The sequence below is a fragment of the Myripristis murdjan genome, chromosome 21, assembly GCF_902150065.1.
Source record: "Myripristis murdjan chromosome 21, fMyrMur1.1, whole genome shotgun sequence".
In the NCBI taxonomy this organism is placed as follows: Eukaryota; Metazoa; Chordata; class Actinopteri; order Holocentriformes; family Holocentridae; genus Myripristis; species Myripristis murdjan.
Genome location: NC_044000.1, coordinates 3,715,772 through 3,743,708, shown reverse-complemented (window position 1 = coordinate 3,743,708; position 27,937 = coordinate 3,715,772). Strand labels below are relative to the sequence as shown.

At 42.0% G+C, this 27,937-nt stretch overlaps 4 protein-coding genes across 4 annotated transcripts in view; 2 read left to right on the top strand and 2 right to left on the bottom strand.

The window, feature by feature from the left end:
• Positions 1-211: 211 nt before the first annotated feature.
• On the bottom strand, positions 212-12,694 carry LOC115380167 (fibrous sheath CABYR-binding protein-like). The gene is made up of 7 exons (XM_030081254.1): positions 12,684-12,694; positions 12,333-12,409; positions 5,943-6,038; positions 3,258-4,361; positions 1,674-1,737; positions 1,056-1,180; positions 212-559 (listed from the first exon to the last, which is right to left on the bottom strand). The coding sequence occupies exons 1-7, from the start codon at positions 12,692-12,694 to the stop codon at positions 528-530; spliced, it is 1,509 nt and encodes a 502-aa protein (XP_029937114.1). The 3' UTR covers positions 212-527.
• On the top strand, positions 7,039-8,636 carry LOC115379618 (arp2/3 complex-activating protein rickA-like). Its single transcript, XM_030080379.1, has 2 exons — positions 7,039-7,389; positions 7,993-8,636. Exons 1-2 carry the CDS (start codon positions 7,060-7,062, stop codon positions 8,536-8,538), a joined length of 876 nt encoding a protein of 291 aa, XP_029936239.1. The 5' UTR covers positions 7,039-7,059; the 3' UTR covers positions 8,539-8,636.
• A 428-nt stretch (positions 12,695-13,122) lies between the features above and the next one.
• Positions 13,123-25,719, top strand: LOC115379850 (tRNA (guanine-N(7)-)-methyltransferase non-catalytic subunit wdr4-like). Its single transcript, XM_030080779.1, has 11 exons — positions 13,123-13,281; positions 13,630-13,698; positions 14,234-14,380; positions 15,938-16,094; positions 17,756-17,868; positions 19,173-19,233; positions 19,713-19,817; positions 20,719-20,783; positions 22,950-23,136; positions 23,600-23,669; positions 25,245-25,719. Exons 1-11 carry the CDS (start codon positions 13,199-13,201, stop codon positions 25,463-25,465), a joined length of 1,278 nt encoding a protein of 425 aa, XP_029936639.1. The 5' UTR covers positions 13,123-13,198; the 3' UTR covers positions 25,466-25,719.
• Positions 25,720-26,684: 965 nt separating this feature from the next.
• pde9aa (phosphodiesterase 9aa) overlaps positions 26,685-27,937 on the bottom strand; it is a 34,037-nt gene continuing 32,784 nt past the window's right edge. Inside the window, exons 17-19 of the mRNA XM_030080778.1 lie at positions 27,401-27,496; positions 27,242-27,309; positions 26,685-27,124 (exon numbers count right to left, since the gene is read on the bottom strand). Of these exons, the coding sequence (XP_029936638.1) occupies positions 27,259-27,309; positions 27,401-27,496 (147 nt within the window). The 3' untranslated portion in view covers positions 26,685-27,124; positions 27,242-27,258. The remainder of the gene's footprint in view (positions 27,125-27,241; positions 27,310-27,400; positions 27,497-27,937) is intronic.

Genomic DNA, 27,937 nt, shown 5'->3' with positions numbered 1-27,937 from the left:
AATAATAAATTTGAAAATTGCAGGGATTTCTGGGATAGATAGACAGGGAGATAATCTCACAGTTTAATGGTAAAGGTAAAGCTGCATGTTTAAATCAAAATTGTCTTGATGGATAACTTCAGAGACTCAAAGCAAATTTGAATTATGACAGCAACTAATTCATGTGATGCTGATGTCCCACTCTGTAATAAAGCCAACCAAGAGGCACACATAGCACAAATATGAACTGGATTTTATTATGTTTCATCCACATCCAGCTCGTTCCTGAATCTATCTACACAAAAGCAGAATTCACAGCTATAAGCTCACCTTGTCTTCCAGAAACATACATTTAATACATTGGCTTTGATTCCCATAAAACATCTTGGGACTGAAATGGCTCTATTGTCACATAAAAAAAAGTTGAAGAAAGGTTGTTTTTTTTTCTAACTGACACAGTGAATTGGCTACTGGTTAGTTCAACGTCCACGTTGTAGCACGGGTATAAAGGAGGAGGCGACAATAGAAAAGCTGCAAGGTGCTGGTGTTCACTTAGAGGACACTTCATCCAACTTGGGCTCTAAAAGAGACAGAGAGGAGAGCTGTTAGTGCCAAGGGAGTTCAAGTGATAATCCGAGGCTTTTCATAAAAATGTGTGCAGAGCGGAAACACAAAACGAGAAACCATTAGCATCAACAAAATAAATAAAAATGTGGAAATTACAGATTATCACTTCAAAAACCATGCTAAAAACTTGTTTAAGAGTTTATTTTTTTATTTGTTTTTGAAGATTCTGCTTCACAATCAATCATTTTAACAAACACACACACACACACACACACACACACACATACACACACACACACTTACAAAACTGAACCTGATGAAACCTGGTGATCAAACATGATTCACACTCCAGTGTATTTTGCCGTTGTTGTTTAGTTACACTGAAGTCATGCAAAAAAGAGTTGGGTCTGCAGCCTTTCAATGTCAAGTGCACTTTCATTATTGTGCAGTTTCTTTTTTTCTGCAGTGACAGCCCATTAACAAGCTATGGTACATCCAAGTCATCTCACCTGTGAATTTGAACTCTGGGAAAGATGTGAGGTCACCACCACCATAGAGCCTCTGGAGCTTTGCAATCTCCTCTGCCAGGGCCTTCTGGTAGTCAGCACCTGCATCAACTGGTCCACCAGCAGTGCTACAGAAAGGAAACATGGGTCAGATGTCAGAGCTGTCAGGACTGGTGGAGCACCATTGTGCAAATTAGTTACAGGGGCAGAGTGAAAGATTTTTCACATTCAAGTAAGATTAGTACAGAACTTTAATTTAAATTCCAGTGGAGATCCCAAGGTTTCCAAAGATATCAAACATGTCCTGCTGAATTCCTGAGAAACAAATATAAAATGATGCACAAGACATCTAGATATTTACTATTTCATGTAGTGATACAGCCATAAAATGATGGTATCTTGGGTTTCAAAATACCACTCCAAGTCTCATGTATCCTCAATTAAGCACTGCAACCAGCAGGTGCAGAATATATAGGTGCCATTGTGGTATAAGTAGTATAGTGTGCTTTTTCTATCTTTGAAGCTCAGGGGAAAGGGAAAAGTTGCATACTACCCTCTTAAACCATTAATTATGCACTATGTTTACTGTGCATAATCACTAACATTACAAATGTGACTTACTGGCTCTTTGTGGAGTACGTGCGTATGGAATCCAGGAACAGCTTCTGAATCGGGTCCAAATGAGCTGAGAGTCACAGGAAAAAAAGACAATTATTTTCTATTTCCAAAAAAAAAAAAAAAAAGAAGAAAAAAGAGAAAGAAAAATGCAAAATCCATGACCATGTGTTTGGATATCATCTGTCCATTTGGCTAGAACAACAAAACCAACATTTTTTCTTTTTTTTCTTTTTAAACTGTAGCCCTCATACATAAAACAGCGCATTGGACTTGTAGACATAGTAGGCAGCTACAGGGGTAAGATACGGAAAAAAAATGTGAAAGGTTAGGTCAGTTGACAGGTTAAAGGTTGCTGTGATAGGTCATGCTTGGCTATGCATTTATAGCATCACTGTAATGTAAGAGCTAGGTAGGCACTATTTTGACAGTGACTTCCAAACAAATCCAAAATCTCCCCACACACAGCAACCAGAGTGCCATCTCACTAAGTGCTTTTACCATGAAAAAGGGAAGGAAAGTTTACAGGTACACAGTCATCAAAAATACACCAAACAACCCCAACAGACATACAGGGATCATACTTATTACTTTTACCATGCGACTCCCAAATAAGTGTGAGACAAAGTGTGAGAGGAAAGGAGGGAAGAAAGGAAGGTTATGCAAAAACCCCATCAGCCTTTGAGAGGTGGGGCAACAGGTGAGGGCTCCAACCATAACATTATCCTTTAACAGTGCACACAGTACCTTTAACATTACCCTTAACCTCAAACAGTCACCAATACAAAAATCAAAACAGACAGCTCAGTGAAATGGTAACATAAGAACATGGGTGACGGGGAGCATTGAGGATCGCTTATCTTGTTGGAATATTTTGAGAAAAAAAGAGGACAAAGAATAAAATAGTTTCTTTTGTACTGAAACAAAAGATTACATGTCACTTTATCCAGAACAACAAAAGAAAGGTTATGGGGGAAAGACAAGAAGCACATTGATTTATATGCCGGAACAAATAAAAAATATATATAATTAAATGAAGAAATAAAAAGTGAGTGCAGTTAGGTGTTAGGCATTAGTGAGAAAAGAGGACAGAAACATAACTTAATGTAAATGAAAAATTACCAAAAAGAAATCAAGCCAAGCAGATCCAGCTCCAGACATTCAAATGCTATGCAGGTGGATGCAGTGAGGACATGCATCACGTGTTATGATAGGCAAAGTAGCAGAGTGATGTTAGACAATGAGTGCTCGATTGTGAAGACAATTTCAGGGACCCAGGTAGAAGGAGCAGGGTGTGTGTCACTTGAGTCATGCATGAAGCATGTGGAAGGGATGAAGTTGTTTGAGGGATGATTGGTAAATTGGTTATACAATTACTTAACAAATCTATACGTAGGGACTATTAGAAATAAGCTGTGCAAAGCAAGAACAAAAAGTGATGTGATAGAAGGTGTCTTTACAATTTATCTTTACATTTATCCTTACAAAAGAAAAAAAACAGATTAAATGGTACTGAAAATGACTTCTGGTAGGCTGCAGGGTCCACAGAGGAAAGAAGGGTTTTAGGGTGGGGGGAGGTGTGGTGTGTACCCTCAGACGGTTCAACCGGCTCAGGTTCAGCTGGGGCTTCTGCGTGCAGCTCCTCTCCTGCAGCTTCAGCTACAACTGGAGCAGGGTCTACCAGCTCCTCAGCGCTCTCCACAGGGGCAGCCGCTTCAGCTGCAGCCTCAGCAGCCACCGGCTCTGCTGCGGCTTCTGCAGGAGCAGCTTCGGCCACAGGCTCCACAACAACTTCAACAGGGGCTTCAGCAGGAGCAGCTTCAGCCACAGGCTCTACAACTTCAGCAGGGGCTTCAGCAGGAGCAGCTTCAGCCACAGGCTCTACAACTTCAGCAGGGGTTTCAGCGGGAGCAGCTTCAGCCACAGGCTCTACAACTTCAGCAGGGGCTTCAGCAGGAGCAGCTTCAGCCACAGGCTCTACAACCTCTGCAGGGGTTTCAGCAGGTGCACTTTCAGGAGCAGCTTCCACAACTGGGGCAGCTTCTGCGGCAGGGGCCTCAGGAGCAGCTTCAATAGGAGCTTCAGCAGCAGGTGCGGCCTCAGCCAATGGAGCTTCAGGGGCAGCTTCAGCTGCAGGAACCTCAGCAGGAGATGCTTCAGGGGCTGGTACAGCTTCAACAGCAGGGCCTTCCACTGATACTTCTGGGGCAGCAGCAGCTTCAACAGGGGCTTCAGCAACTGGAGCAGGAGTTTCAGCTACAGGTGTTTCAGGGGCAGCTTCAGCAGCAACGGGTTCAGGTGCAGGAGCAGAGGCCTCAGCAAGAGGGGAAGCAGCTTCGGCAACAGCTTCGACAACAGGAGTGGCTTCCACTGCTGAGGCCGTTTCAGAAACCGCTTCTACAATAGGAGCAGCTTCAACAACAGGTGTGGCTTCCACTGCTGGGGCAGCTTCAGAAACTGCTTCTACAACGGGAGTGGCTTCAGCTGCTGGGGCAGCAGCTTCCACGGCAGGGGTGGTGACTACAGCCTCAGCTGCAGCAGCAGCAACTGGCTCTGCTGCAGGTTTAGGAGCAGCTGCAGCCTCTGCTGCTGCAATGGCTGCAGCTGAAGAAACTTCTTTCTTGGGGAATTCCACATATGTTCTGTGCTGGACAAGTTTCTCTATATCGAAGTACGTTTTAGGCTGGCTTTTTTCTGGGACGGAGGAGGGTAAGCAGACAAGATGCATTAATTTTTCATAAGAAGGTTGGATGATAATATGGCCATTACGAACCCCTAGATTTCACAAAGCCCTTTTGTGGTTTACACAGACTGCTATCCCAAAGTAATAATTGAATATATGCTTTGGTTTCTGTTGTTTACGTAACAGATTACAGCCAAAAGATTTTTATTTATTTTTTTATTTTATTTTTTTAAACACAAGTTATGAATAATGCCATTAAAAGGATATGGCAAATGGTAATATAGAGAAATGCGCTTTAGTTAAATAAAAAAATAAAATAAAAATACAATAACCATAAAATAACCTTACAAAGTAGCACTGATTCAAAAGACATGGAAAATTAAAATGAGTGACAGTTTATAAATAAAAGAAGCACTCATGTTACTTAGCTATTTTTTATATATCATAAGGGACCTGACCTGAAAAAAGGGGCTGTTTGGGTGAATTTTATTGCATATGCTGTAAAACCTGACACTGGTCAGCTGTGGAGAGGTTAGTGAGTGAAATCATTATCTTCAAAAGCTGTGGAGGGAAAGCCTGGGATTAAAAAACAACATTCTATGAATTAAACCTTATGCTGGTGGCAAAATTGTGGCACAATCAGGACTGAATTATATTTATACAATACTTGAAAATTTTATGGCATAATTTATTCAAGAAACTCATTCTTTAAACTAACACTTACTGGCAACAGTCAGTACTCATCCCTCCATCACTACAAGTATTCTTTTGACAGTGTATTAAGCTTCAGAAAACAGTCCAAAGTCATTTTTAGCAGCGATTACGCAATGCTCTCATGGTAGCTGAGGCAAAAACAAATCCACAAACACCCAAAGCCATGAACAAATCCATCTGATTCTTGGGTGTTCAAGAGCAAAAGCGGGACGTCACAAAAGCACCTGGTGAAGTACCAACAGATTTAATAGGCTTTGTGTTTGTGCAACTAGCCTCTTAGTCTAAAGCCACACCCAAGCAGCTGCTGCAAGTTATATGTTCTTAGTCAACTTGCGTCCTCAAATAATGGTATTTAGTAATGTTTTACGTTCATACAAGATAAAAACAGTGTTCCAGATATTTCTGGTGGGTCAAAGGGTCATGGAGCACTCACAATGTTATGGGTTTGAATATGACTCATGACCTTTGCCATCCTCTCATACTTCCAGTAACATTAAACTCTACACAATATCTAGAAACAGAGATGTCAGCTTTACACTGGCCTTTTCATTGTTTGTTAGCGTTGTGCAATCGACAAACTTATGTTTTAGTCTGGTTCATTTCCTTCGACAATTTTCAGCCCCCCAAACTTCCTTGGCGAGTAGTCTAGTAGTAGAATGAATTCCTCCAAACAGGTGAAGGAGGAAGTGGACTGATTTTCTTGGATGGTGCATTTTTGTGAGTTACCAGGCTTCAATACAATACTTTTCACATTTATTCTTCAACCAGATTAATGATGCTTGTACCACAATTTGAGCCTCATTGTATAACTGATATAGGCTGTGTGGCCAAAGACTTAAGACTTGTTGTGAAAGTTTCAGAGACTTTTTGACACCTACCTGAGTTGTTCTTTTTTGAAGACTTCTTTGATCCCCCAGATTTTGTGCTAAAGGATGCAGCTGCAACAGGAGCTCTGCTAAGAGTGCGCCAGCTCCCTGACCCATAGTGTAAAAATCACCATAATACATCGGGAGTAGAGGTTGGGAGAAAAAAAAATGATTCACTTAAGTATTGCCATTTTTAAATATCTGAATCGATTTGTGATTGAAACTAGACTTCCTACAGAATCCATTGATATATAAAGCAGGACTATATATTGCTCCAAAATTTGGGTAGATTTTGGCTAGGGAAAAACTGGCATTTTCAAGGGGGTCCCTTGCCCTCACATCTCATGATATCTGAATAAAAATTGTGTATTTGTGCATACTGGGGCCTAAACAGCCTTGGAGTTCTAAATTACTTTCAGCTTTCCAGTCAAACCCAATGTATGGGTTTATTCATGTGTGATGATATTAGCTCGCATAGTAGCCATTTCATTGTATTGAGAGCATTTTTTTTTGGGACTTGACATCACGGTATAAAATGACCCATTGTGACCCTTAAGATAATCACAGCTTCATAAAACTTTACAACCACAAACTAGAGAAAAATTTAAAAAAAAAAATTGTAATAAATCCTAATATTGAATTGCAATACTTACAGAATTGTAATACTTAAAAATCACAATACGTATCAAATTGACACAACTATCGTCACAGTATTAAATCGTAAGATAAGCATGTAGTCCCAGCCCTTATCTGCAGGATGTTGAATTTTTACTGGCCACCACAAGGGGTCAATAAAGGTGATGGATTACTTAATTTCCCTTTAAAAGTCACAATATGATGAGAGCATTTTGATGGTATGTTACTCTGTAGCCTATTTGTTACTGAAACACAGTATCAGGGTGGAGCATAAAGCCTGGAATATACTTGCTGCTCACGACGCGTGCGCTTACGCGTCATGGCTGCGACGCGTATTCTACGTTCCTGGGCGTAGAGGTCGCTCATCTCGACGCAAGGTAACGTGACGCGTGCGCGAGATGCAGTATTGACATAACCGCTAGAGGCGCTCGTGCGAACGAATACACAGTGACAGTGACGGTGAGGTCAGAGGGTCAAGTGTCATCAGAAGGCAATGGCAGAAAGTTTTGAGGAAAGATTATCGGACCTGGTCCGAAACTACACGCACTTATTTGATAATACTTCGCCATTGCACAGCGACAAACATGCGTGCCAAAATAGTTGGCGACAAATCGCGGGGGTTTTGGGGGTCGACGCCGAGACCTGCCACAAAAAGTGGAAGGCGATCCGTGATCGGTATGTCCGCGCCCGGAGGAAAATGTTGGAGAAGCGGAGTGGAGACGGAGCTGAAGAGATCTTCTGCCCGGCGGTGCTGAAACGCCTCAGCTGGCTGCAAAGCTATGTTTCGCACCGCAACACTGACACTAATTTCCCTCGGAGTATGGTAAGTAAGAGAAGACCATGAGCTTTTATTGTCTTTAGGTAGAGAGAGAGTGGTTTGGTTACAAGAGTGGTTAGTGGCAGTCGAGTGTGGTTACACATATCAGGCGCCCGCCAAAAAGTTGGAATATCGTGGAAAAAGTTAATTTGTTTTTCTCGGTAATTCAGTTAAAAAAGTTAACAGTAAACTCACCTGACCTGAACCCAATAGAAAAAAAACCCATAGCTGCACATTGGTGCAGTAATTCATGCAAAATTCATTTTAATTTTTTGGAGGGCACCTGTAGATGCCCGCCAAACTACTGAGTAGTTTGATAGACAAAGGCACTTATCAGAGTTTCTGATTAAGCTATGTATTGTGTATAGTATGGAAGGTCAGATTTGTCCATACGCAGGTCTGGCCCGCAACCAACTTCTAATCTTTAGTAGTTTACATCTGACATGCTTGTAACGACTATACTAATAAACTTAGCTACCTAATTTTGATCTCAACCCAAAATTTTCATATGTCCAGTATTTAGATATGCTTTTGTTACAGAGTTGTGGATGGGGAGAACGTGCCAGCTGTACCAAATATTGTAATATTTCAATTCAATGTGTTTTCTAGATGTCTGATGAAGAGCCTCCTTCACCCAGCCCTGTCTCTCCTGGCCCCGTCTCACCCAGCCCCATCTCTCCTGGCCCCGTCTCACCTGGCCCCGTCTCACCTGGCCCAGTGTCACCTGGCCCCGTCTCACCTGGCCCAGTGTCACCTGGCCCCGTCTCACCCGGCCCCGTCTCACCTGGCCCAGTGTCACCTGGCCCCATCTCACCCGGCCACTTCGCACCATCTATGCCCTCCCCTCAACCCTCATCCCACCCTACCCCTCAACACTCTACCTCACCACCAACCACACTACCACAACCACCATCTGCACCATCTATGCCCTCCAGAGCAGCAGGTAGGAAGAGGAAGCGAGCCCCGGAGATGGATGCAGTTGAGGCCGCCCTACTTAATAGGCTTGAGGAGATCAGGGAGGAGAGGCAAGCAGGTCAGAACCTGTACACAAACTTTGGGAGATATGTGGGCAGCTTCCTGCAAGACTTGCCACAGGATTCTGCGAAAAGACTGATGAAGGAAATAAAACAACTCATGCAAGTCTATGAACCATAATGTTCTGTTTTCTGTTCTGTTCTTGTTGCACTGAATTCCTTTGTTTACAATTGTAGACATTTCATTGGTGTTACATTTTAGTTATATTGTTCAAATTGTTTGCTAATATATTGTTTACATATATTGTGTTGTTAAATATATTATATTGTTTGTTTGTTAATGTTCATTGTTGGAATGAGCAATCGATCAAATATTTGATAAATGTTATTTTTTATTCATAACAATTGTTTGTGTTCTCTCACACTCACACTCTCTCTGTGTGTGTGTCAGTGAGAGAGAGTGTGTGTGGGGCCCCCACACACACTCTCTCTCACACACACTCTTTCACACACACATTCTCTCTCTCCCTCTCTCTTTCACACACCCCCACAGTGGGTGTGTGTGAAAGAGTCCATTAGGAAGAGCATCCACTTTAACACACACTGAAGACATTACGCACACAATTATCACAAAGTCACAACAGCAGCATAACATGCTGTTATTGAAAACAAGTCACAAGAAATAAAATTGAACAGAGTTCCCCATTACATTTAGAAGTACTCTTATGAACAAAATCAATTTTAGATTCATATAGCCTAAAATTTCCAACTCCATTTCCATAAATCAGTTGACACACTTGAACACACAAGACAGGGTGGTATTTAAGCTACCTTCAACATTGTTATGCTCTAAGCAAAGTCCAAACAGGGGGGGGGGGGGGGGTCTCTCTCTCTCTCTCTCTCTCTCTCTCTCTCTCTCTCTCTCTCTCTCTCTCTCTCTCTCTCTCTCTCTCTCTCCTCTCTCTCTCCTCTCTCTCTCTCTCTCTCTCTCTCTCTCTCTCTCTCTCTCCTCTCTCTCTCTCTCTCTCTCTCTCTCTCTCTCTCCTCTCTCTCTCTCTCTCTCTCTCTCTCTCTCTCTCTCTCTCTCTCTCTCTCTCTCTCTCTCTCTCTCTCTCTCTCTCTCTCTCTCTCTCTCTCACACACACACACACATTATACTGAGGGTGAGGGGAGTGTGCCACGTTGGAGGACAATGTCCTGATAAGCAACTCTACCAGCCGGGGTCTGGAAGTAGTTTGCAAGACGGCGCCGCACCTCACATCCAAGGTGAGTGGCACGGTCGGCTGAGAGGCGTCCGGTGCGGAAAAGGTTGGTGTCTCCCGCGACAACTTCTCTCCACTCTCCAGGTGCGCTGTCAGTGTCCACAAAGTTGCGAGGGATGTACCTTGCCCGCTCGGCTTGGCTAGACGAACAGAGGTAGTTGTGGAGGGCAACACATGCCTTTGTTACATCCTCTGCAGTCTCCAGGGAGCACTCCATGGCCTTCCCAAAAACCCTCCACCTGGCAGCAAGGATGCCGAAGGCGTTCTCAACCACACGTCTGGCACTGGAGTGACGGTAGTTGTAGGTCCGCTGGAGACTGTAGGTTTGTTGGTCAGCGGAGAGATTGGTACCTGCAAATAGATAACGACCACATGTAACAGACAGGTCAACTAAAATAAAAAAAAAAAAGATGAATATAGGCCAGGGGTGGGCAACCATGTGCCATGGAGAGCCGAGAGGCTGCAGGTTTTCTTTCCAACCAAAAACTGCACCAGCTGATTTCACTGATTACCTCACCTTCAAGCAGAGAGCAGTGACTAGTCAGTGAAATCAGCTGGTGCAGTTTTTGGTTGGAAAGAAAACCTGCAGCCTCTTGGCTCTCCTTGGCACATGGTTGCCCACCCCTAATGTAGGCTGTTGGCTAGATATGACAAATGTCAAGATGCTATTGTTAAGACATGACAAACTCACCTGGGTAAGGTCGCATCAGATTCACTTTCAGTGGGAAAGCCTCGTCCGCTACAAACACAGGGGGGCAGAGTACATCACTCCTGGGTAGAAGAGCTGGAGGTGGCAAAGACAGGTTCCCTTGAATTACCCGTGAGCCAAAGTCGGACCTGGCAAACACGCCAGCATCACTGTCGCGACCATAGGCACCAATGTCCACAACAGTGAACCTGTACCGGGCGTCGCAGACAGCCATCAGGACAAAGCTGAAGTACCCTTTGTAATTAAAAAAAGCACTTCCACTGTTGGCTGGAGCACGGATTCTGACGTGCTTTCCGTCAATTGCTCCCACGCAATTAGGGTAGTGCCACATGCAGAGGAAGTCCTCCTGGATCGCTCTCCATTGCTCAGCACTTGGATAGGCCACGTAGACATCCCTCAGAGCGGTCCATATTGCCTTGCAGACCTCCTGAACGATTTTGCCAACAGTAGCAGATCCCAGTTTGTAACTGGCTGAGAGTGCTCTGTAGCTCATCCCAGAGGCCAGGAAACGGAGGGTGACAGCAAGCCTCTCTGCCGATGTTACTGGCTTGATGTGTGTGTCGGAGTGCTGAATGTACGGGCCGATAAGGGATAACAGCTCGTCAAAAGCACCGGCCGACATACGGAAATACTCCCGGTGTTTCTCCTCGTCAATTGCGCGCATCGGCAGGACGAGGGAAACAAATTCCCCGTTTGCTCTGCGGGTTTGGTTGAGGGGCCGCACGTACCACCTCCGACGGCGACGTTGTTTGCGCTTCTGCCGCAATTTTAACAGGAGCAAAATGATTATTTCTTCCTCTTCAAGCAAATCCATGTTTGTTTACAATACCGGAATGCGGTATCCAGGCAACGCCTCCCGGCTTCTTCGCGCTTTCGGGTCCGATCCGATCTGCTGCTGTCTGCCCCTAGTGGAGACCTCCAGTATCATGCGTTTTGGGCGCGTTGTGCTGCAGCAAGTGAATGCACTCACGGAGCGCACTGTGTACGCGTACGTTAGGTCATGCAGCAAGTATATTCCAGGCTTCAGTGATAGAGCGCATGCGAAAGTGTAAACCAATAGGAAATCAGTTCAGTGGAGATTACTAGGTGGGCGGGGCAGAGGGGAGGGATTTTCAAATATCTGTAATGCTTTCATAGGTTGAAAGAGTTATGCTAACCTCCTGGTAAAATGCTAAAAAAAAAAAAAAAAAAAAAAGTGAGTAAAAATGATTTAACTGTAATACTTAATTTTAAAAAGTAAGATTCGGTAAATATTGTCTAGTCAGTTAGATGTACAATATGATACAATGGCAAAAAGTGTTTATTTTTTTTCTGCTGTGATTTAAACCGTCAACAGTCTTTTTGCCTCAGTTACATCAGTAATGTTAAGTTACATCAGTAATATTAAGTTACATCAGTAATATTACTTATGAGGGATTATGAGACTTTAAATAACACACCCACCTGCCTGCTCCCGCTCACACCATCTGGTGGCTTTACATGCAGTCTGAATACAGCTTACAGACTAATATGTGGGTAAACTTCCTTTGCTCTCCATGCATAAAGGCAGGCAGGGCTTTCTGGAGTTAACTTTTGGGCAGTTAGGGATTTTAAACTCGGTGTGCCTCGTGCACGCACGGGCCTGTCTGGCTGGTTCAAACCTGTTTGAATGAAGCTGAACTGTTAGCTAGCAACACGCAAAAACTGCTACGAGCTTATGAAAATTCAAGTTGATAAGTTCAGCTATTTATGTTGCCATAAAAAAAAAACTTCAACTAAACCATGAACCGCATGTAGGAACTTGAATAAATTGAGATAACTCGTAGTTCATAGGCTGTTACAACATCGTCTACATTGCCAGTGAATGGCTGGTTAGCATGCTAGCTCAGAAGATGCCACGAAAAAGGATAGAAAACAAGTGGTATATAAAGTCCAGACTGGGCTGACTCGTAGTGGCAAATGTCCTCAAATCGGCAGGGGGTTTCAAAAAGAAACCCGTTCAGTCTCTTGGTGACATTTCATTACCTTGACAGAGCACAGTCGTCCTATCCTCAGCAGGGAAGACGCCATCTTTCTGTGCAATAACACCACACCAGATGTTTCTGCATCAATAAATATCAAACCATAAAATTAGGAAATCACATTTTCAATGATTCGTAATCATGTGTTCTCCGCAAATTTGTCTGTAAGAAGAGTGCAATACAAATTAAGCCGGCAGCAATGAAAATACACCACCATTTCAATGAGATGGAATAAGTGCAGGCAGATGGCTGCATCAGCAGAAAGTAATTAAACGCAGATAGTGGATATTACCTTCGGATAATTCAGGATCGAGTGTGATCTTTACTGGTGGCCAGTGCTCCCAGACCAGCTCACACCAAGGGCATTGACCAGTTTCTAACCTTTATGTAACAAAGCAACATACACAAGTGACAGAAACGCCCCCTTTCTGACACAGACCCTGGTTGTATTGGATGTGTTCATACCATTTTCTCAACACATTAACATAAGCAATATGTTTTCTTAATCTACGGATTTTCTGGAAACACATCATGAATATAGGTTGTGTTTTTTACTCGTGCATGCACGTTTATTGCCGCTAGCTCTCTTATTAAATATTTTGAGTATAAGTCTAATAACATGGCTTTTTTCATGGCTCGTATACAACTCTCAACTCCGTATTTTTATCATATTGTTCATCGGAAACGTACACAAATCTCCACGAAATGACAAATTCATTTGTATTCTCTACCAGAGGCTCATCTGCTCTCTGTGTACATTCTGTACTTTTGGGATGTGCGATGACGTGGATTACATGCGCCAAAATCGTAACCCGCTGCCCATGTGAGCGACTGTCGCAGTGTACACACTACAGGGCTAATGAAGTAACCATGGTTGCTGTTGGTTCATGTGGAGAATGGTTTATTTCTACCTGCGACACGAAACTCATAGCAGTTCACACCAAACAAGCGAGGTCGGTGAGGACTGAGGTTGTTGACTGAACTGGTTTATAGGATATTTTTTTTTCTTCCCATGCGGTTTTGGATTGTTGACATAAGCTAGCTGTGTTAGCTAGGCAGCAGAGACAAACAGGGTTTCTACAGGACTGCAAAGTCTGGGAAAGCAAGAGTAATTTTCAGGTCTTTGAGTTTGAATATTGCATAAACATTAGGGAAAGCACGGCTTTTTGGCTGAACTGTCGAGATATCCATATGTATGTGACTGGATATGACAAGTTAAATCAAAAGAAATTAAGATGTGAGAACTGACACTGCAGGAACTGTGATCAAACAAATTAGCTTATCTTTGCTTGTTGTTTCAGAGAAGCATTTGTGTTCGACTGCACCACAGCTGAAAAGAAGCCGAAGAACACAGGGAGTGACAACAAAAGGTAAAAGTTGCCTAAATAGTTTCTGCTCTTTTCCTGAGAGCCCAGGTGTCTGTTAGATAAATGCTTGGGTTTTAACATTTTCATGAGGGTGACACATTGCCTTTGGAAAACTAGCTGCTCTGTTTCTGGTGGTGTAACTGCAGGCTATCTCTGGTCAATGACTAGTAGTAATAATAATAAGATTTCCATATGTAGCGTATATTCAAAAACAGCCTACACATGAAAAACAGAATAAAACAAAATTGAATAAAAAATGATCACAGGGGAAACAACAACAAATAAAAGACTGAAAAACAAATTAATATATACCATACCACATAAAAGCCAGCCCACAAGAAGAGTGTCAAGCAAAGATTTAAAGGATAAAATCAATTTAACTAGCCTAAGTTTCATAACTAGTAAGTGTGACATAAGTGTTGGTAGTTTTGAGCACAAGATAAATTTTCAGATAGACGGGTAAACACTGATGACTACAATGATTGTCTACCATACCTTGAAGACTAAAAGTTGTGTCTTCTTATATCTTCTTTTTAAGTGATGGTGGTGCTACAGAGGAAGCAGGAAATGACAAAATCCTGGCCTTCGCTGTGTCTCCATCTGGGAATCTGGTGGCACTGACCGATGACACCAAGCGACTGGTTCTCTTCCGCTGTCAGCCATCATGGCAGTGTATAAGTACAAGGTACCTGAAGGGGGAAAAATCAAGTTGTGTCCACCAGCTACAACATCTAATACTTCTCAAACTTGACCAGCTGCCATTACAATTTTTTAAAGCCCATTGCACAAATGCAGTCTTTCCCTGACTTGTTCACAACACTTACTGCATGGCGTGATGCCTAAGTGAGAGCAGGGATCGATATGCAGGGACACCTGTACTGCCAATTTCCCACCTCAAGACCAGGTAACATGACAAAGAAAATGGCGGTAAGGCTTTGTTTGAATGAAAGCAGTAACACTGCAGGGAAGGGCATGTAAAGGTTAAAATACTGTCATGTGGAGCAAGCGAGCCAGTCACCAGACTCCATCAATGACGTATTTGAATCCACAACTTTGTGTATGGTTGCCTTGCCTCACAGGTGATTTTCATAACTGCATTTCACAATCTTCTTTTTTTTCATGAAGACTGGAAACTGGACAGGTTCAGAAATAAGGGAGCTCCTCTCTGTCTGTGCAGAGAATGAAATTAATGGGCATCTGGAACAGTAAGAGACGCTGTTGTGTATGAGAATTTGACATGAGCGTGGCGTAATGAGACAGCCAAGTCTTAAGTCCCTCGCCCCATCTATTCCAGCATTGCCAAGGTATATGTGAAAAGGTACAAAATGTAGGTGCATGTGTGAATAGTGAAAATCACTGGCAGTGCCTGAAAGGTGCTTGCAGTAATTTACTGGGAAGTATATGTGAAAGAGGCTTTAGTCTTTGCAAGCAGAAAGGGAGTTCCAAGTGATGTTTGCGTATATGCCAAATTAGCAGGAGTATGTAACCAGATATGTTTTACCCTTGCTAAGATGAACTGACATTTTCCTGCAGGTGTTAATTTCCCCACCTTGGTAGTAGTGTATTTTTAGTGCCTCATATCTCAAATTAGCTGAAGTGTATCTGCCAAGGATCAATAAGATGATCAGTCCAACAGTTCAACATTTACTTCATCAGATTCTGAGATCTCTGCTTGTCAAGCTTATGTCTATTCCAAACAAGGAATGTTGGGGGAATATAGTGAATTCTTGGGACAATGCATGTAATATCATAGAAATTTTTTTAGACTCAAGCAATTAGCTAAGCATAAAACCTAATAAATCTTTTCTGCTTCATTCATGTTAAGTTCACTTTGCTAAAAATAAAGCTTTGAATGCTTGCAAAGTGAATTTTAAGTGTGTTTAAAATTTTGGTCAAGGAAATAAATGTCATGTTTATATTGGTCACAGAAATTCAACATTTTCGACAAAGTAAAGTCAGAGAATTTTACATTTTATATTCTTTTGCATTTAGTACATTCAGAAAAGCTCAGCTGTTATTCTACACTGAAAGGGAATTGTTTGGAAAATCTCCTAGAGCAAGACAAATAGAGAGTGGAGGGACTTATGTAATGGCTGTCATTATTTAAAGAAAAACATTGTACTGCACTGCCCACCATATATCCAAAGCAAAGAGTTCATAGTTGGAGTGTTTTACCTGCTAGTCATTGAGATGATGTGCAGCTATATTTATAAAGCTGTGTGTGTTTGTGCTGGTTTGCCAGGTGGGTGGTGAGGAGGTGCACCTCTCTGGTGTTCAGTCAGGCGGAAGAGGAGGTGCTGGTGGCAGACAAGTCAGGAGACGTCTACTCCTTCTCTGTGGTGGAACCATACAAAGAGGGGGAGCTGAAGCTGGGACATCTATCCATGCTGCTGGCCATAGTAAGGAGTTCTAAGCTGCATATGCATGACACCCCCCAAAATGTATGTGTCAGATTGCATTTTAATAGATTTTAATTGGCATATGCTTTTCATCATTACTGTAGACAAGAGAACTGTATTTCCTATATACACTATATTGCCAAAAGTATTCGCTCGTCTGCCTTCACACGCATATGAATGTGAGTGACATCCCATTCTTAAACCACAGGATTTAATATGATGTCGGCCCACCCTTTGCAGCTATAACAGCTTCAACTTTTCTAGGAAGGCTGTGTTTATGGGAATTTCTGACCATTCTTCCAAAAGCGCATTGGTGAGGTCACACACTGATGTTGGTCGAGAAGGCCTGGCTCTCAGTCTCCGCTCTAATTCATCCCAAAGGTGTTCTATCGGGTTAAGGTCAGGACTCTGTGCAGGCCAGTCAAGTTCTTCCACACCAAACTTGCTCATTCATGTCTTTCTGGACCTTGCTTTGTGCACTGGTGCGCAGACATGTTGGAACAGGAAGGGGCCCGCTCCAAACTGTTCCCACAAAGCTCGGAGCATAAAATTGTCCAAAATGTCTTTGTATGCTGAAGCATTAAGAGTGCCCCTTAGTTTCACTGGAACTAAGGGGCCGAGCCCAACTCCCGAAAAACAACCCCACACCATAATCCCCCCTTCACCAAACTTTACACTTGGCACAATGCAGTCAGACAAGTACCATTCTCCTGGCAACCACCAAACCCAGACTCGTCCATCAGATTGCCAGATGGAGAAACGTGATTCATCACTCCAGAGAACACGTCTCCACTGCTCTAGAGTCCAGTGGCAGCGTGCTTTACACCGCTGGATCTGATGCTTAGCATTGCGCTTGGTGATGTAACGCTTGGATGCAGCTGCTCGGCCATGGAAACCCATTCCATGAAGCTCTCTACACACTGCTCTTGAGCTAATCTGAAGATCACATGAAGTTTGGAGGTCTGTAGCTGTTGACTCTGCAGAAAGTTGGCCACCTCTGCGCACAATGTGCCTCAGCATCCACTGACCCTGTTCTGTGATTTTACGTGGACTACCACTTCATGGCTGAGTTGCTGCCATTCCCAATCACTTCCACTTTGTTATAGTACCACTAACAGTTGATTGTGGAATATTTATTAGTGAGGAAATTTCATGACTGGAGTTATTGCACAGGTGGCATCCTATCATGGTACCATGCTGGAATTCACTGAGCTCCTGAGAGCGACCCATTCTTTCACAAATGTTTGTAGAAGTAGTCTGCATGCCTAGGTGCTTGATTTTATACACCTGTGGCCATGGAAGTGATTGGAACACCTGAATTCAATGATTTGGATATTTGAGTGAATACTTTTGGCAATAAAGGGTATTTCTGCATCATATAATTGTACTGACAGATAATAGAAAAATATCAGCTTGTATTATATTACATTAAGCAATCCTAAAATATTTAATGGTGCTGACCCCTGGGCTGTGTCAACATTAGGAATTTGTGTGTGTGTGTGTGTGTGTGTGTGTGTGTGTGTGTGTGTGTGTGTGTGTGTGTGTGTGTGTGTGTCTTCTTGTCCTAAGAAGCCAGTCTTGATAAAACATATTTGTGTAGTACCAACTAAAGTAGTGTACAAGCCAGTACATTTGAGTAACTACTCCCTGCTGTCTTCCAGACCATGACACCAAACGACAAGTACATCATCACAGCAGACCGCGATGAAAAGATCAGAGTCAGTCACCACAAGTCGCCTTACAACATCCAGTCCTTCTGCCTGGGACATCGAGAGTGAGTGATTGAACGTAAAGGGAAAAATCCATGCTAAAACAATGCAGTGCTATTGAAAACAGTTACTGGTGTCTGCTTTTCTTGTCCTGTGTGGTGTTGGATGCTTTTTGCTCTTGTAGTTTAGTGCCCAAATGAGATATTTGCAATGCAGAGACAGTGGAGTGTGATAGCAGGTTTTTTTTTCTTTTTTCTTTTCTTTTTTTTTGCCATATAAAAGCCTTCATGGTGAACATCAGGTTTTGGTGTATTTGCCTCAAAATCATAGAGCAAGGGCCTCTTTCTAGACTCACCATTTTGCATCAGTGTTGAACAATCCAACAGGGACAAATGCATTCTAGAGACAGATGGACCAGTTTCCTCACTGACAGTGTCCTTAATAGACCTGAATGCAATACAGCAAAAAGACATGTTACATTTTGAGTAGAGGGCCAGTCTCTGGCTTTTCTCATCTGAGAAAACTCAAAGGCTTGTTCTTAATGGCGCAGGGTATTATTGGTGCAGGGTATTATTGAAATTAATTCTGGGAAATCTGAAGAGGATAAGGATGCAGGTTTAGGAAAAAAACTTTAATTTACAACACTGACAGTGACAGTGTTTTCTTTTTCTTTACGATAATACTAATAATAACTTTATTCATATAGCACCTTTCAAAACCAAGTTACAGAGTGCTTTACAATCAATCAATTCATACGGTGAAAATCCTTATTGATATACGTTTTTTTTTAATTATTATTTTCATTTTACACATAGGTGTATTGATTAAGTTAAGGCTGATATCGCACGCATGCACAAAAGGCCTAATCAGTTATTGTTGATATGAGATTTGTGGGCTATGTTATAATGTGCCGGATCCAATGACCAAATGATTTTCAATGAACTGAGGGAAAAATATGAGCAGGTTTTCACGGGGTTGTCTGAAGTGCTTCCCAATTAGCAGTTCTTGTGTCCTCACAGCCTGGAGCCCTTGTGGACTTGACATAATGATGCAAATTGCTACAGTTAACGTCACTGCACTTAACACTGAAGTCTGCAAGGGCTGAGCCTGCTATTCCTGAGTGTTGACATTTGGGTCCAGCCAGGCTGCTTTCTTCTGCAACAAGTGTTATGAAGGGCCGCTAAAACCCAACTGCTCCACTGAATCTCCTCTAGTGTCCAAGAGTAGACTGTTTTTGTACCAAGCAGCTTCAGTGTGTGGATATATGGCACTGGATGAATGCGAGGCATGTTTGCTCAGTCAGGTCTCCCTGAAGAAATCAAGTTTGATATGTCATAAGCTCTCCCCCTTTTCTCCCCACTTCTGTCAGGTTTGTCAGTGCTCTGCTGATCCCATCAGGACATCCACAGTGGCTTCTCTCTGGATCAGGGGTATGTTTGTTTTTATACACCCTCACACACCTTATCCATACACCGAACTAAAAAAAGATACCCTGAACATTCTCAATTTGATAGTATTAGGCTGTATCCAAATGTTTGGTCTGTTTTACCCCTATCAGCAAAATTGGAAGGAGGTCATGTTTTCATCCACCCGTCTATTTGTCTGTTGCGTAGCAAGAGTTCATATTTTGCTGAAATTTGGTGGACAAATTACCCTGGGCCCAGCTGATTAGAATTTGGTGGTGGAGATTTATGTCATTAGAGTATTTTTTACTGTTTTTAAGTGTGTGGTATCATCCCATACATGCTCTGGCATCTGTCACTGTGAGGAACAACCTTCACATCCGGGGTCAGTTGGCAATTGGAGCGAGCAAGAAAACAGTTTGCATAAATAATACTGAACACATCATCAGGGAAGAGGAAGGATCAGGCAGTATGTCAACAACTAATGTGACGTGTGTCTGTGTCAGGATGGGACCATGAAGCTGTGGGAATGTGAGTCTGGTCGTAAGCTGCAGAGCTGCGACCTCAGAGAGCCTGGAGATGCACCAACCTCTGAGTCTGAGCCACACAAGGTAAACATGTTTGCACCACAACTGTACTGCCAACAGACAAAAGCCTTTATGTCTTTATGCTTTATGATTCCAGAATTTTTTACTGGAGGTGCCAGTATTCAACTGTCAGATTTGGATGTTTTACATCCCAAAAGTTTTTTTTACTGACAGAATTGTGTTACAACAGCATTTAAACCATCAAAGGAAAGCCTCCACTGAAATCCAGACTAAGAAAAATTAATTTAGGCAGACCTTTCACCTCTTCAAAATACTGCAGGGTTCCAAAGCGTCCTAGAAAACCAGGAAATCCTGGAAACTTATAAACTTGTTTTAAAGTCATGGAAAACACCAAAAAAATTAGAAAACCTATAAAATGACAAAAAAAAAAAAAAAACTAAGTTTGGTTGAAGTTACATTTTCAAATGGTTTCCTCTACTCTCATCATCCCTGGTTCTGGAAAGTCTCCTTGGGCTGCTCACTAGTGTCTGTATGGACAGATGTCCTCTTTACAGTGACATTCTTCAGGAGCTTATTATGGCAACATCAGCTGTGCTCTGATGGAGCTCTTCACTAGCTCGTAAATTCAGCCCCTTGTTCAAAGAGCAGAAAAGAGCAAGCCTGTCATTGACAAACTTGTAGCAAGATGTTTTCACCATCTTACATGTGTCTCTATATTTGCACTTCAAAGATTCGGTCACTCTTGATAAAGCATACACCAACTTACAAGACGATCCATGAAGTGTGATTTGTTGACTCTGTAAGAGGCCATTCTTTACCCTCATTATGCTTATGCTTTTTTTCTTTTTTTAATTATTCTTCTTTATGCTAACATACACTGGATGGAGGTGACAACAGACTGGCTTTCATTTTAACACCTGTGATGACACCACACCTACATCTGTGTGTCTGTTGTGTTTTCCAGAAGCCCACTGTGTGCCGGATCGCCTGCTCCCCCGACGGACGCCACATAGCTGTGCAGTGTGAGAGGTCAGTATCCGCTGTCAGAGCAGGCTCCTGTCACCTTATTCACCAGGGGAAATATTTTCAAAACTTTTAATCTAAAATTTTTAATAGAATGGTCTGGACAGTTAGAACCCATTTTTATCTTTCCTGGATCCAAATGTTCTCATTGATTTTGACGTAGTTTTTCAACACATTTACCAGATTGGATAATGCTAATCTGGATATCACAAGATCAAATCGCCCCTCTATGTAGCCATCTGCTGGACACATAATTACTAATTTGGTAATCAAAGAGAAATTAATGATCATTATTGAGCTACCAGGATACTTTCATTCTCCATCTGCAGACATTTTTGATAACAAATCGTTGATAAGATGATAAATGATGATTTGAGAAATAAATTCTGGTCCAGCTCCTCCATAAGGTTTCAGTGGTAGTGCTAGCAATTTTTTGTATTAAATTTATCCAGCTGTTTGTCTTGAGTTTTGAAAAATAACATGTAATCCTGATTCATGTATGGATTGGATTAATCCAGGTTAAAATTTTAAAGACCACAAACTTCTCCTTTGAGTCTGTCTTGAAATACTCGATTTTCAGGTTTATTCCAATCAGATGACTTTCATCCTGGAGGATTTTAGGAAGAGTTTTGAAACACTGCATCTTGGTAGATGAAATCTGGGTGGACAATCTTCACTGATGTACACTCCATTCTGACAGCACTGACACTGACAGGCACATGATGTACAGTGGACTGTGTATCTACAAATACAAATTCAGCGCTCACTGTCGACTCATGCATGTCAGTGGTTCTTCTACTCCAAGATCCTTTTTTTTCCAGCAGCTAAAATCAAAGAATAGACTAAAATTTCATCAGTTGCTTCACTGTAGTGCTGCATGCGTGTCACCATGGTTGATGACTGTCCCATATAGTCTCATTAAGGGTAATGGACACCAAAAAGTTGACCTGAAAAGTGCTTAGTGTGATTGCTGACTTGGTAATGAGACATTTCATGGAAAAAAGTTGCTGAAAGTGGTCTGAGTCAGGTTTGTAACAGTTCTGATGCGACCTTTGCCTTGACTTCAGCTGCGAGATACTTTTCTCTGTAAAGTGCAAAATAAAGAGCGAGACTTGTCAGGTGATGGATAAACTGAAAATTAACTATGTACATATCTCAAGTGAACATCTCTATTAAGTATACTTTTTTAAATATCTATATTTTTTTGGTATTTCTGCCTTATTTGATAGTGATGGTAGAGAGAGATTAGAAATGCAGGGCAGAGAGGGGATGACATGCAGCAAATGGCCTTGGCTCAAATTGGAACCCAGGATGTGTATGTTTGAGGGGAATGGGAAAATAGAATCTAGGTTGAAAAATGTTTTAAAGGGAGTCATTGTAACCAATGGCCTTGAAGGAGGGGTGTCTGGAAAAGAAATGTAAAAATGATTCAAATTAAAATAAATAATACATAATAGATATAGAAAACAGCTTTTTTCTGTTGGAGTAATGAATGAGTTGCTGGGTACAATTTTTACATGTTCACATCACAGACCCTACAATCACAGTGTGATTGTAATGCCAAGTTTCCCAACTCCAAGTTTGTGTGAATGGCCCTCCATCACTGGGTGCAGTTTCTAACTTGTGCCCAGCAGTGAAACCTGAGCCAGTTTAAAGCAGACTGCAACAATGTATGTTATATGTTTACTGTTATGTTTATATGTTTACTGTTGTCAGTAGGGAGTTCGGTTGCCACCTACAGTATGTAGGTGGCAACTGAAGGGCAGAAGAATAGAGGAGCAGAGATTGTCAAGGCTGACAAAGGTGACAATACAACATCAGTCCAAATGGAACTAGTATCACATACGAAGCTGCCAGATAAAAATATTATGTGTAAAAAGTTTTGCATTCACCTTTTGCATTCTTGAATCTGTATTTGATTCAGTAAGTACTTCAGGAAATTATTTGCACAACTGTTGGATTAGACTGATCACCTGTTTTAGACTGGGAGTGAACTTAATTTGCCAGCTGCCTTTTTATGCACCACATCTGCCTAAGATCTGGCTGCTTTGATGACAATTTCTTCACTGACTGGAATGAACAACCAAGTGTTTTTCCATTTTCTCTCTTCAAACACTGAAGTCTCAACCAGTTGGTGAACTAATCACTGAAATGTTTCCCTTGGACCTCCAGAGTGCCCACAGTGCAGCTTTTTGGTCTGAGGAAGGAGGCTGAAGAGAGGCTGGTGCCGTGCAGCAAACTGACCCTCCCCCACTGTCCCCTGGATGTGACCTTTGATCTCCAAGGCCGACTCTGGGTGCTGATGGGCTCCGGTGACACTCCGGTTCAGATTTACACATACACACAGGACTGCTGGGAGGTAATGAGTTTAGACATTTCTTTAGACATTTAATTAATGCAGCAGTTTTAGCCTTTAATCATTCTGCTGACTTACACACACTCCCAGATTAGCATGAAACTGGTTTCTCAGAGGCATTTTATGCTTATAGAACAACGTATACATCTGAGCTCGAATGTCTACAGATAGCTTTTATATAATAAAAGAATGAAGGCAAAATATAGACAGAGGTTAGTGCCCGCAGAGATAGAATTTGAATTGTGTAACTTTAGAGTTACCATACACATACTAAAAAATTATTTGTCATGAAAAGTTAATGAAAAGTTCTGAAAAACAACTCATATTTAACGCTTGATGACAGCGTGAGAACAGTTCTGCAGTCCAAAATGCCATGGTATGCACAGACAGTGTGTTTAAATGCATGTGCACACACAATTATTTATTCAGTTTAGGCTGTTTTTTGGGGCTCTTGTTCTCTGTGCAGCTTGACGCTGAGAGCCCTGAAACGACCAGAGTGACTGAAGCCCTCAGGCCACATTGGGAGACACTTAAGGGTGAGTCATCACGCTCTTCTTTCTCTCACACACAAACACACTCACTCCTCCATGTGACCTTTTGACCTCTCATCAATGCATCCTCTGCATCCTCCACCTCTCATCACCTTCCCACTCGCACTCTCTAAAGAGCAGAAATAACTGGAGGTGTCAGTCAGCCTCGCTCTCTCCAGCCCCCACCCTTCTTCTGCCACAACCGCTCTGCTGCTGGTTAACACAGGGCGCAGGCCTTCGTTTTATTCAAATAGCCTTTAGTTCATTGTTATTTTTTCCACCAATGTATGCTCTGACTAGATTGTTTGATTGGCACTGGGCTGGATTTGTATTTATCAAAGGTGACTTTTTTTGCTACTTGGACTTGTTTAAAGTAGGAAAAGCACATGAACTGAATAAATCAAATGTCAAACCTTTAATTCTGAACTGAGGTCTTGACATTCACATGAACATTTTGACATTTATCTCAGTATTTTATGAAACTGAGTAAAATATCACTGGTAGCATTTTGTCCTAAATGCTTTACATGCATTTTGAAGCTTTTCAACTGCACACTTAGCAGGGCTGAACAAGTAATCATTTTGTTTGAAATGGCAATAAGGCCAAGTGCAATATCCAAATTGCAGGAGCTGTAATTTTTTGATAGAGGTGAAATGTGTGACAAAACATTGTTGTAAATTAAGTATTGTGGTGCTATAGAGATGCCTTGGCTTACACATTGTATTTTCCAGATCAAAGAAAACATGTTTGTTTTTTGTCAAGACCCCAGAAACAAAATCACGCCATCATCATTTTAACAGCTGTTTCAGTGAAAGTGAAATTATAATGCAAAAATGATCACTCCTGCCAAAATCGTGAATCATATCGCAATTGCAATATCTGGAAAATTAATCGCATTATGATTTTTTAAACTAGATTGTCCAGCCCTAAAACTTCGTAGAAATAATTAAGATGTGTTAGCTGTGTTACAAGCAAAAAAAAAAAAAAAAATTTAACATCAATAATTTAACAGTAGACAGTGTAGGGACCAAAATGAAATAGTTGTCACTTTAACAAACAAAGCACAACAAGGAAAAACATTAATGGCCAGGAAAATCTGAGAACCCATTTAACTCACATCATGTCAGGGTGTGTGTGTGTGTGTGTGTGTGTGTGTGTGCTGATACGCTGCTGTTTCACCCACAGTGTGTCAGGGAACCATCACACTGATCCTGTATTTTGTGTTTGGGTGACATAAGTTATTTGTGCATTCTATTAAAGAAATAGTTCACTCCCCAAAAATATACTTTGCCACTTAACTCATAGTGCAGTCTCCTCATCCAGAATGTTTCTGTGTGATTTAGTCTGTCTCCCTTCACCCCAATACAATATCCATTTAGCTCCACTGTATTAGGGTGAAGGGAGAAGGGGAAGATCACAGCAGATTGGAAGAAGTGTGAAAATATCTTTTTTGGGGTGAACTGCCTCTTTAAACTTGCGGTAGGGTGCACTTTTACTCAGCTCTCATAAACAGTGAATGGAGGTGAGCCGTCACCCTTGGCTAACTGTTCCCAACCCTCCTACTGTCTGTTCTCCTGACAGGCGCCGCCGGAGCCGAGAGCCGCTTCCAGCACCTCTACAAAGTCAACTTCGACAACATGGCGTCGTACATGCAGAAGAAGCAGCAGAGGCTGGAGCAGCAGAAGCAGCAGGGAAACAAGAGGCCTGCAGGCAGCAGAGCCAAGGCTGCCAACGGGGCCGCCAGCAAAAAGGCCAAGCAGGACGAGGCAGAAGCAGACGCAGACGCACAGTCATCAACCTGAACCAACAGTTTAGGAAACAGTCACATTATTTAGTAATTATTTTATATCATAGTTTGGGCTCACTCTGAGTTGAAAGTGTGCATTGATGAAGAACATGGAGCTATCTGTGATTTGACTCATCTTGTGTCAATGTTTTTTCTTTTTTCTTTCTTTCTTTCTTTTTTTTTCTTTTTTTTTTTTTTTTTTTTTTTTTTACAGGAAATTATGTTTGATATTTAACAAAAAATGTGGCCACCATATAAAACTGAGCTGCCGCTGTCGTGTTTTTTTTTACTGAAAATCTACCGTATGTCACTGGATGTTCGGGGCTCAACATTTGTCCACTTTAACATCTGACCAGTCATCAGTCATGCAGCCTCAACACTGTGTTTTTGTGGACCATTCCTCATGCTGCCCTCTTGTCAATTTTCAACATGTCACTTCCTTAGAATCACAAATCGACTCATTCCTGCCCTGTCCCAGCAGCGGGCTTCCAGTTCCTTTTAACTGTCTATGAATGTGTGTGAGAGAGAGATGGCCAGGTGGAACATGTTAAGCGCACACAGACACACACCCTTTGTTGTTGTTTTTTGGGGTTTTCAGAATAGTTCCTCCTTCCATGGAGCCAGATGTCTTTGTAGCAGCCTAAACATCAATGTGACTTGCCTTCATTTGATGATTATCAGTGTTTTGCATGAGAAACTTGCCATGAGCAGCTTCCTGTCAGATGGGGTAGGAGAAGTTCAGAGGGTGAGGGTGAGTGTCCACAAACATTAGGAGTTGCTGTTGTTGTTGGGAATGCGCAAAGCAAACAAGTAGTGGAGCAATATCGAGGTTCAGCATGTTTCCTAAACATTATGCAACCAAAACACTGACCCTCAGACACTGAAATAAGACAAAAACACTTGGACTGGAACAAATCTGGAGCCAGTTTTCTGGCTTAGTAATGTTGGACTGAAGTCCAGCAGAAAGGGCAAGAGGTGAGCAAGGAGGACAATAATAGTAGGTTTAGTGCTCCAACTAACTGTGTGCCCATCTTATTAATTAGCTGACCTTGTAAATTATGAACACTGGTTATGAAAAGTCATTGCAAATTGAATTGTCATGCCTTAGAAACTGGCATGACTTCCTTTTTTCAGTACTTTTTAAATGTATATTTTTCACTTCACAATTTAGGTAACAATTATGCAAAGACAAAACAGTCCGGACTAGATTTTGTAATTAAAGTAAACCTTTTATTTTTGTAGTAAAGAAAAAAGGTTACTAAAAATCTGTACAGTCTGTAAAAAACAACCCAACACATGTAAAATAAAAAACAACAACACAAGATATAACATATCTAAAGATCTCACTGAAGTAGTCTGTGCTGTACAAATGTTGACACTCCCTGAAAAAGGCTTTGGGTGGTCCGCCCTGGTCCTTGTGTGAGTCCATCAGTAGTTCAAAGCGCCTCCTGGAACCCGCTATCTCAGACCCACTCCATGACTTTTCTGTGGCAGGTTGGTCCTGCCAGGCGCAAAAGGAACCTCCCAGGATTTCCCAAATTCACAATCCTGTCGGTCGTCCGCTCTGACAGGCTGAGGTGAAGAGAGCACGGTGATGGAGAGGCCGGACCTGCCTGATAGCTCCTGTTCACTTTTCATCACACTGATGCACTCTTAGGCTTTACTCTCACTGGTGCTGAAACACACACACAAACAATGTCATGCAAACAAAAGTCATGAGGTTCTGTCAATTAATATGAATACAATTAAAGTTCAATGACAAGAGAAACTGGAAACCTGTGCTGTAGCTTACCTGTTTAAAGCTTTCTGCTACTTCTTCTTCCCTCCCATGGTCAAGTTCTCACTTTTCTTCTTCTGCACCTGAAGGAAACGTCGCTTGTTAGGTATCAACCACAGTTCACTCCAGTATCAGTCAAACAGACATACATGCATTCATACAAAACCCTCTAACCTCATTCATGGCGTCATCAATCTGTTTGAGTTCTTCATATCTGTCTCTTGACTCTCGGAGTGGCTGCACCATCACCTCCTCAATCTGAGGGAACAGCTACTGCACACACACACACACACACACATACACACACACAAAGCATCATCATCACCCCCAGCTCTGCATCACCTCATCTTTGATAGCATAACAGATTTTTATCATTTTTGGTCATCCATATGACCACACTTGCATTATCCCATGAGCTTAACTGCATTATATACATTTTGGACAACTGGAATAAAAATTCAAAATTCATTCTGTAAGTGAGATGTGCAAAGGTTGGATACATCACTTTGAAGACAAATCTCTTAAGTCGAAGTCGAGAGCAGTGAATTTTAATTGAATGAGCTGAACCAGACTAACTCATCATTACCATCATACGTTTTAACTGCCAAATTTTAACTAAAATGACACAACTATCACCTTCATCAAAAGTGTCACCATTATCCTGTTCACCACCAATTTCAACATCAACATTTTCACCAGTATCACTGAAGG

Bases quoted from the DNA above. Each gene is read 5' to 3' on its own strand.
- LOC115380167 (XM_030081254.1), bottom strand. The intron at 6,039-12,332 runs GTAATGAAATGT...ACTATGGGTCAG, and splicing joins GACGACTGTGCTCTGTCAAG to GGAGCTGGCGCACTCTTAGC. The intron at 560-1,055 runs GTGAGATGACTT...TGTCTCTTTTAG, and splicing joins CCCAGAGTTCAAATTCACAG to AGCCCAAGTTGGATGAAGTG.
- LOC115379618 (XM_030080379.1), top strand. From the start codon at position 7,060: ATGGCAGAAAGTTTTGAGGAAAGATTATCGGACCTGGTCCGAAACTAC. The intron at 7,390-7,992 runs GTAAGTAAGAGA...TGTGTTTTCTAG, and splicing joins CTAATTTCCCTCGGAGTATG to ATGTCTGATGAAGAGCCTCC.
- LOC115379850 (XM_030080779.1), top strand. From the start codon at position 13,199: ATGGTTGCTGTTGGTTCATGTGGAGAATGGTTTATTTCTACCTGCGAC. The intron at 14,381-15,937 runs GTACCTGAAGGG...CTGGTTTGCCAG, and splicing joins TGGCAGTGTATAAGTACAAG to GTGGGTGGTGAGGAGGTGCA. The intron at 19,818-20,718 runs GTAAACATGTTT...TGTGTTTTCCAG, and splicing joins CTGAGTCTGAGCCACACAAG to AAGCCCACTGTGTGCCGGAT.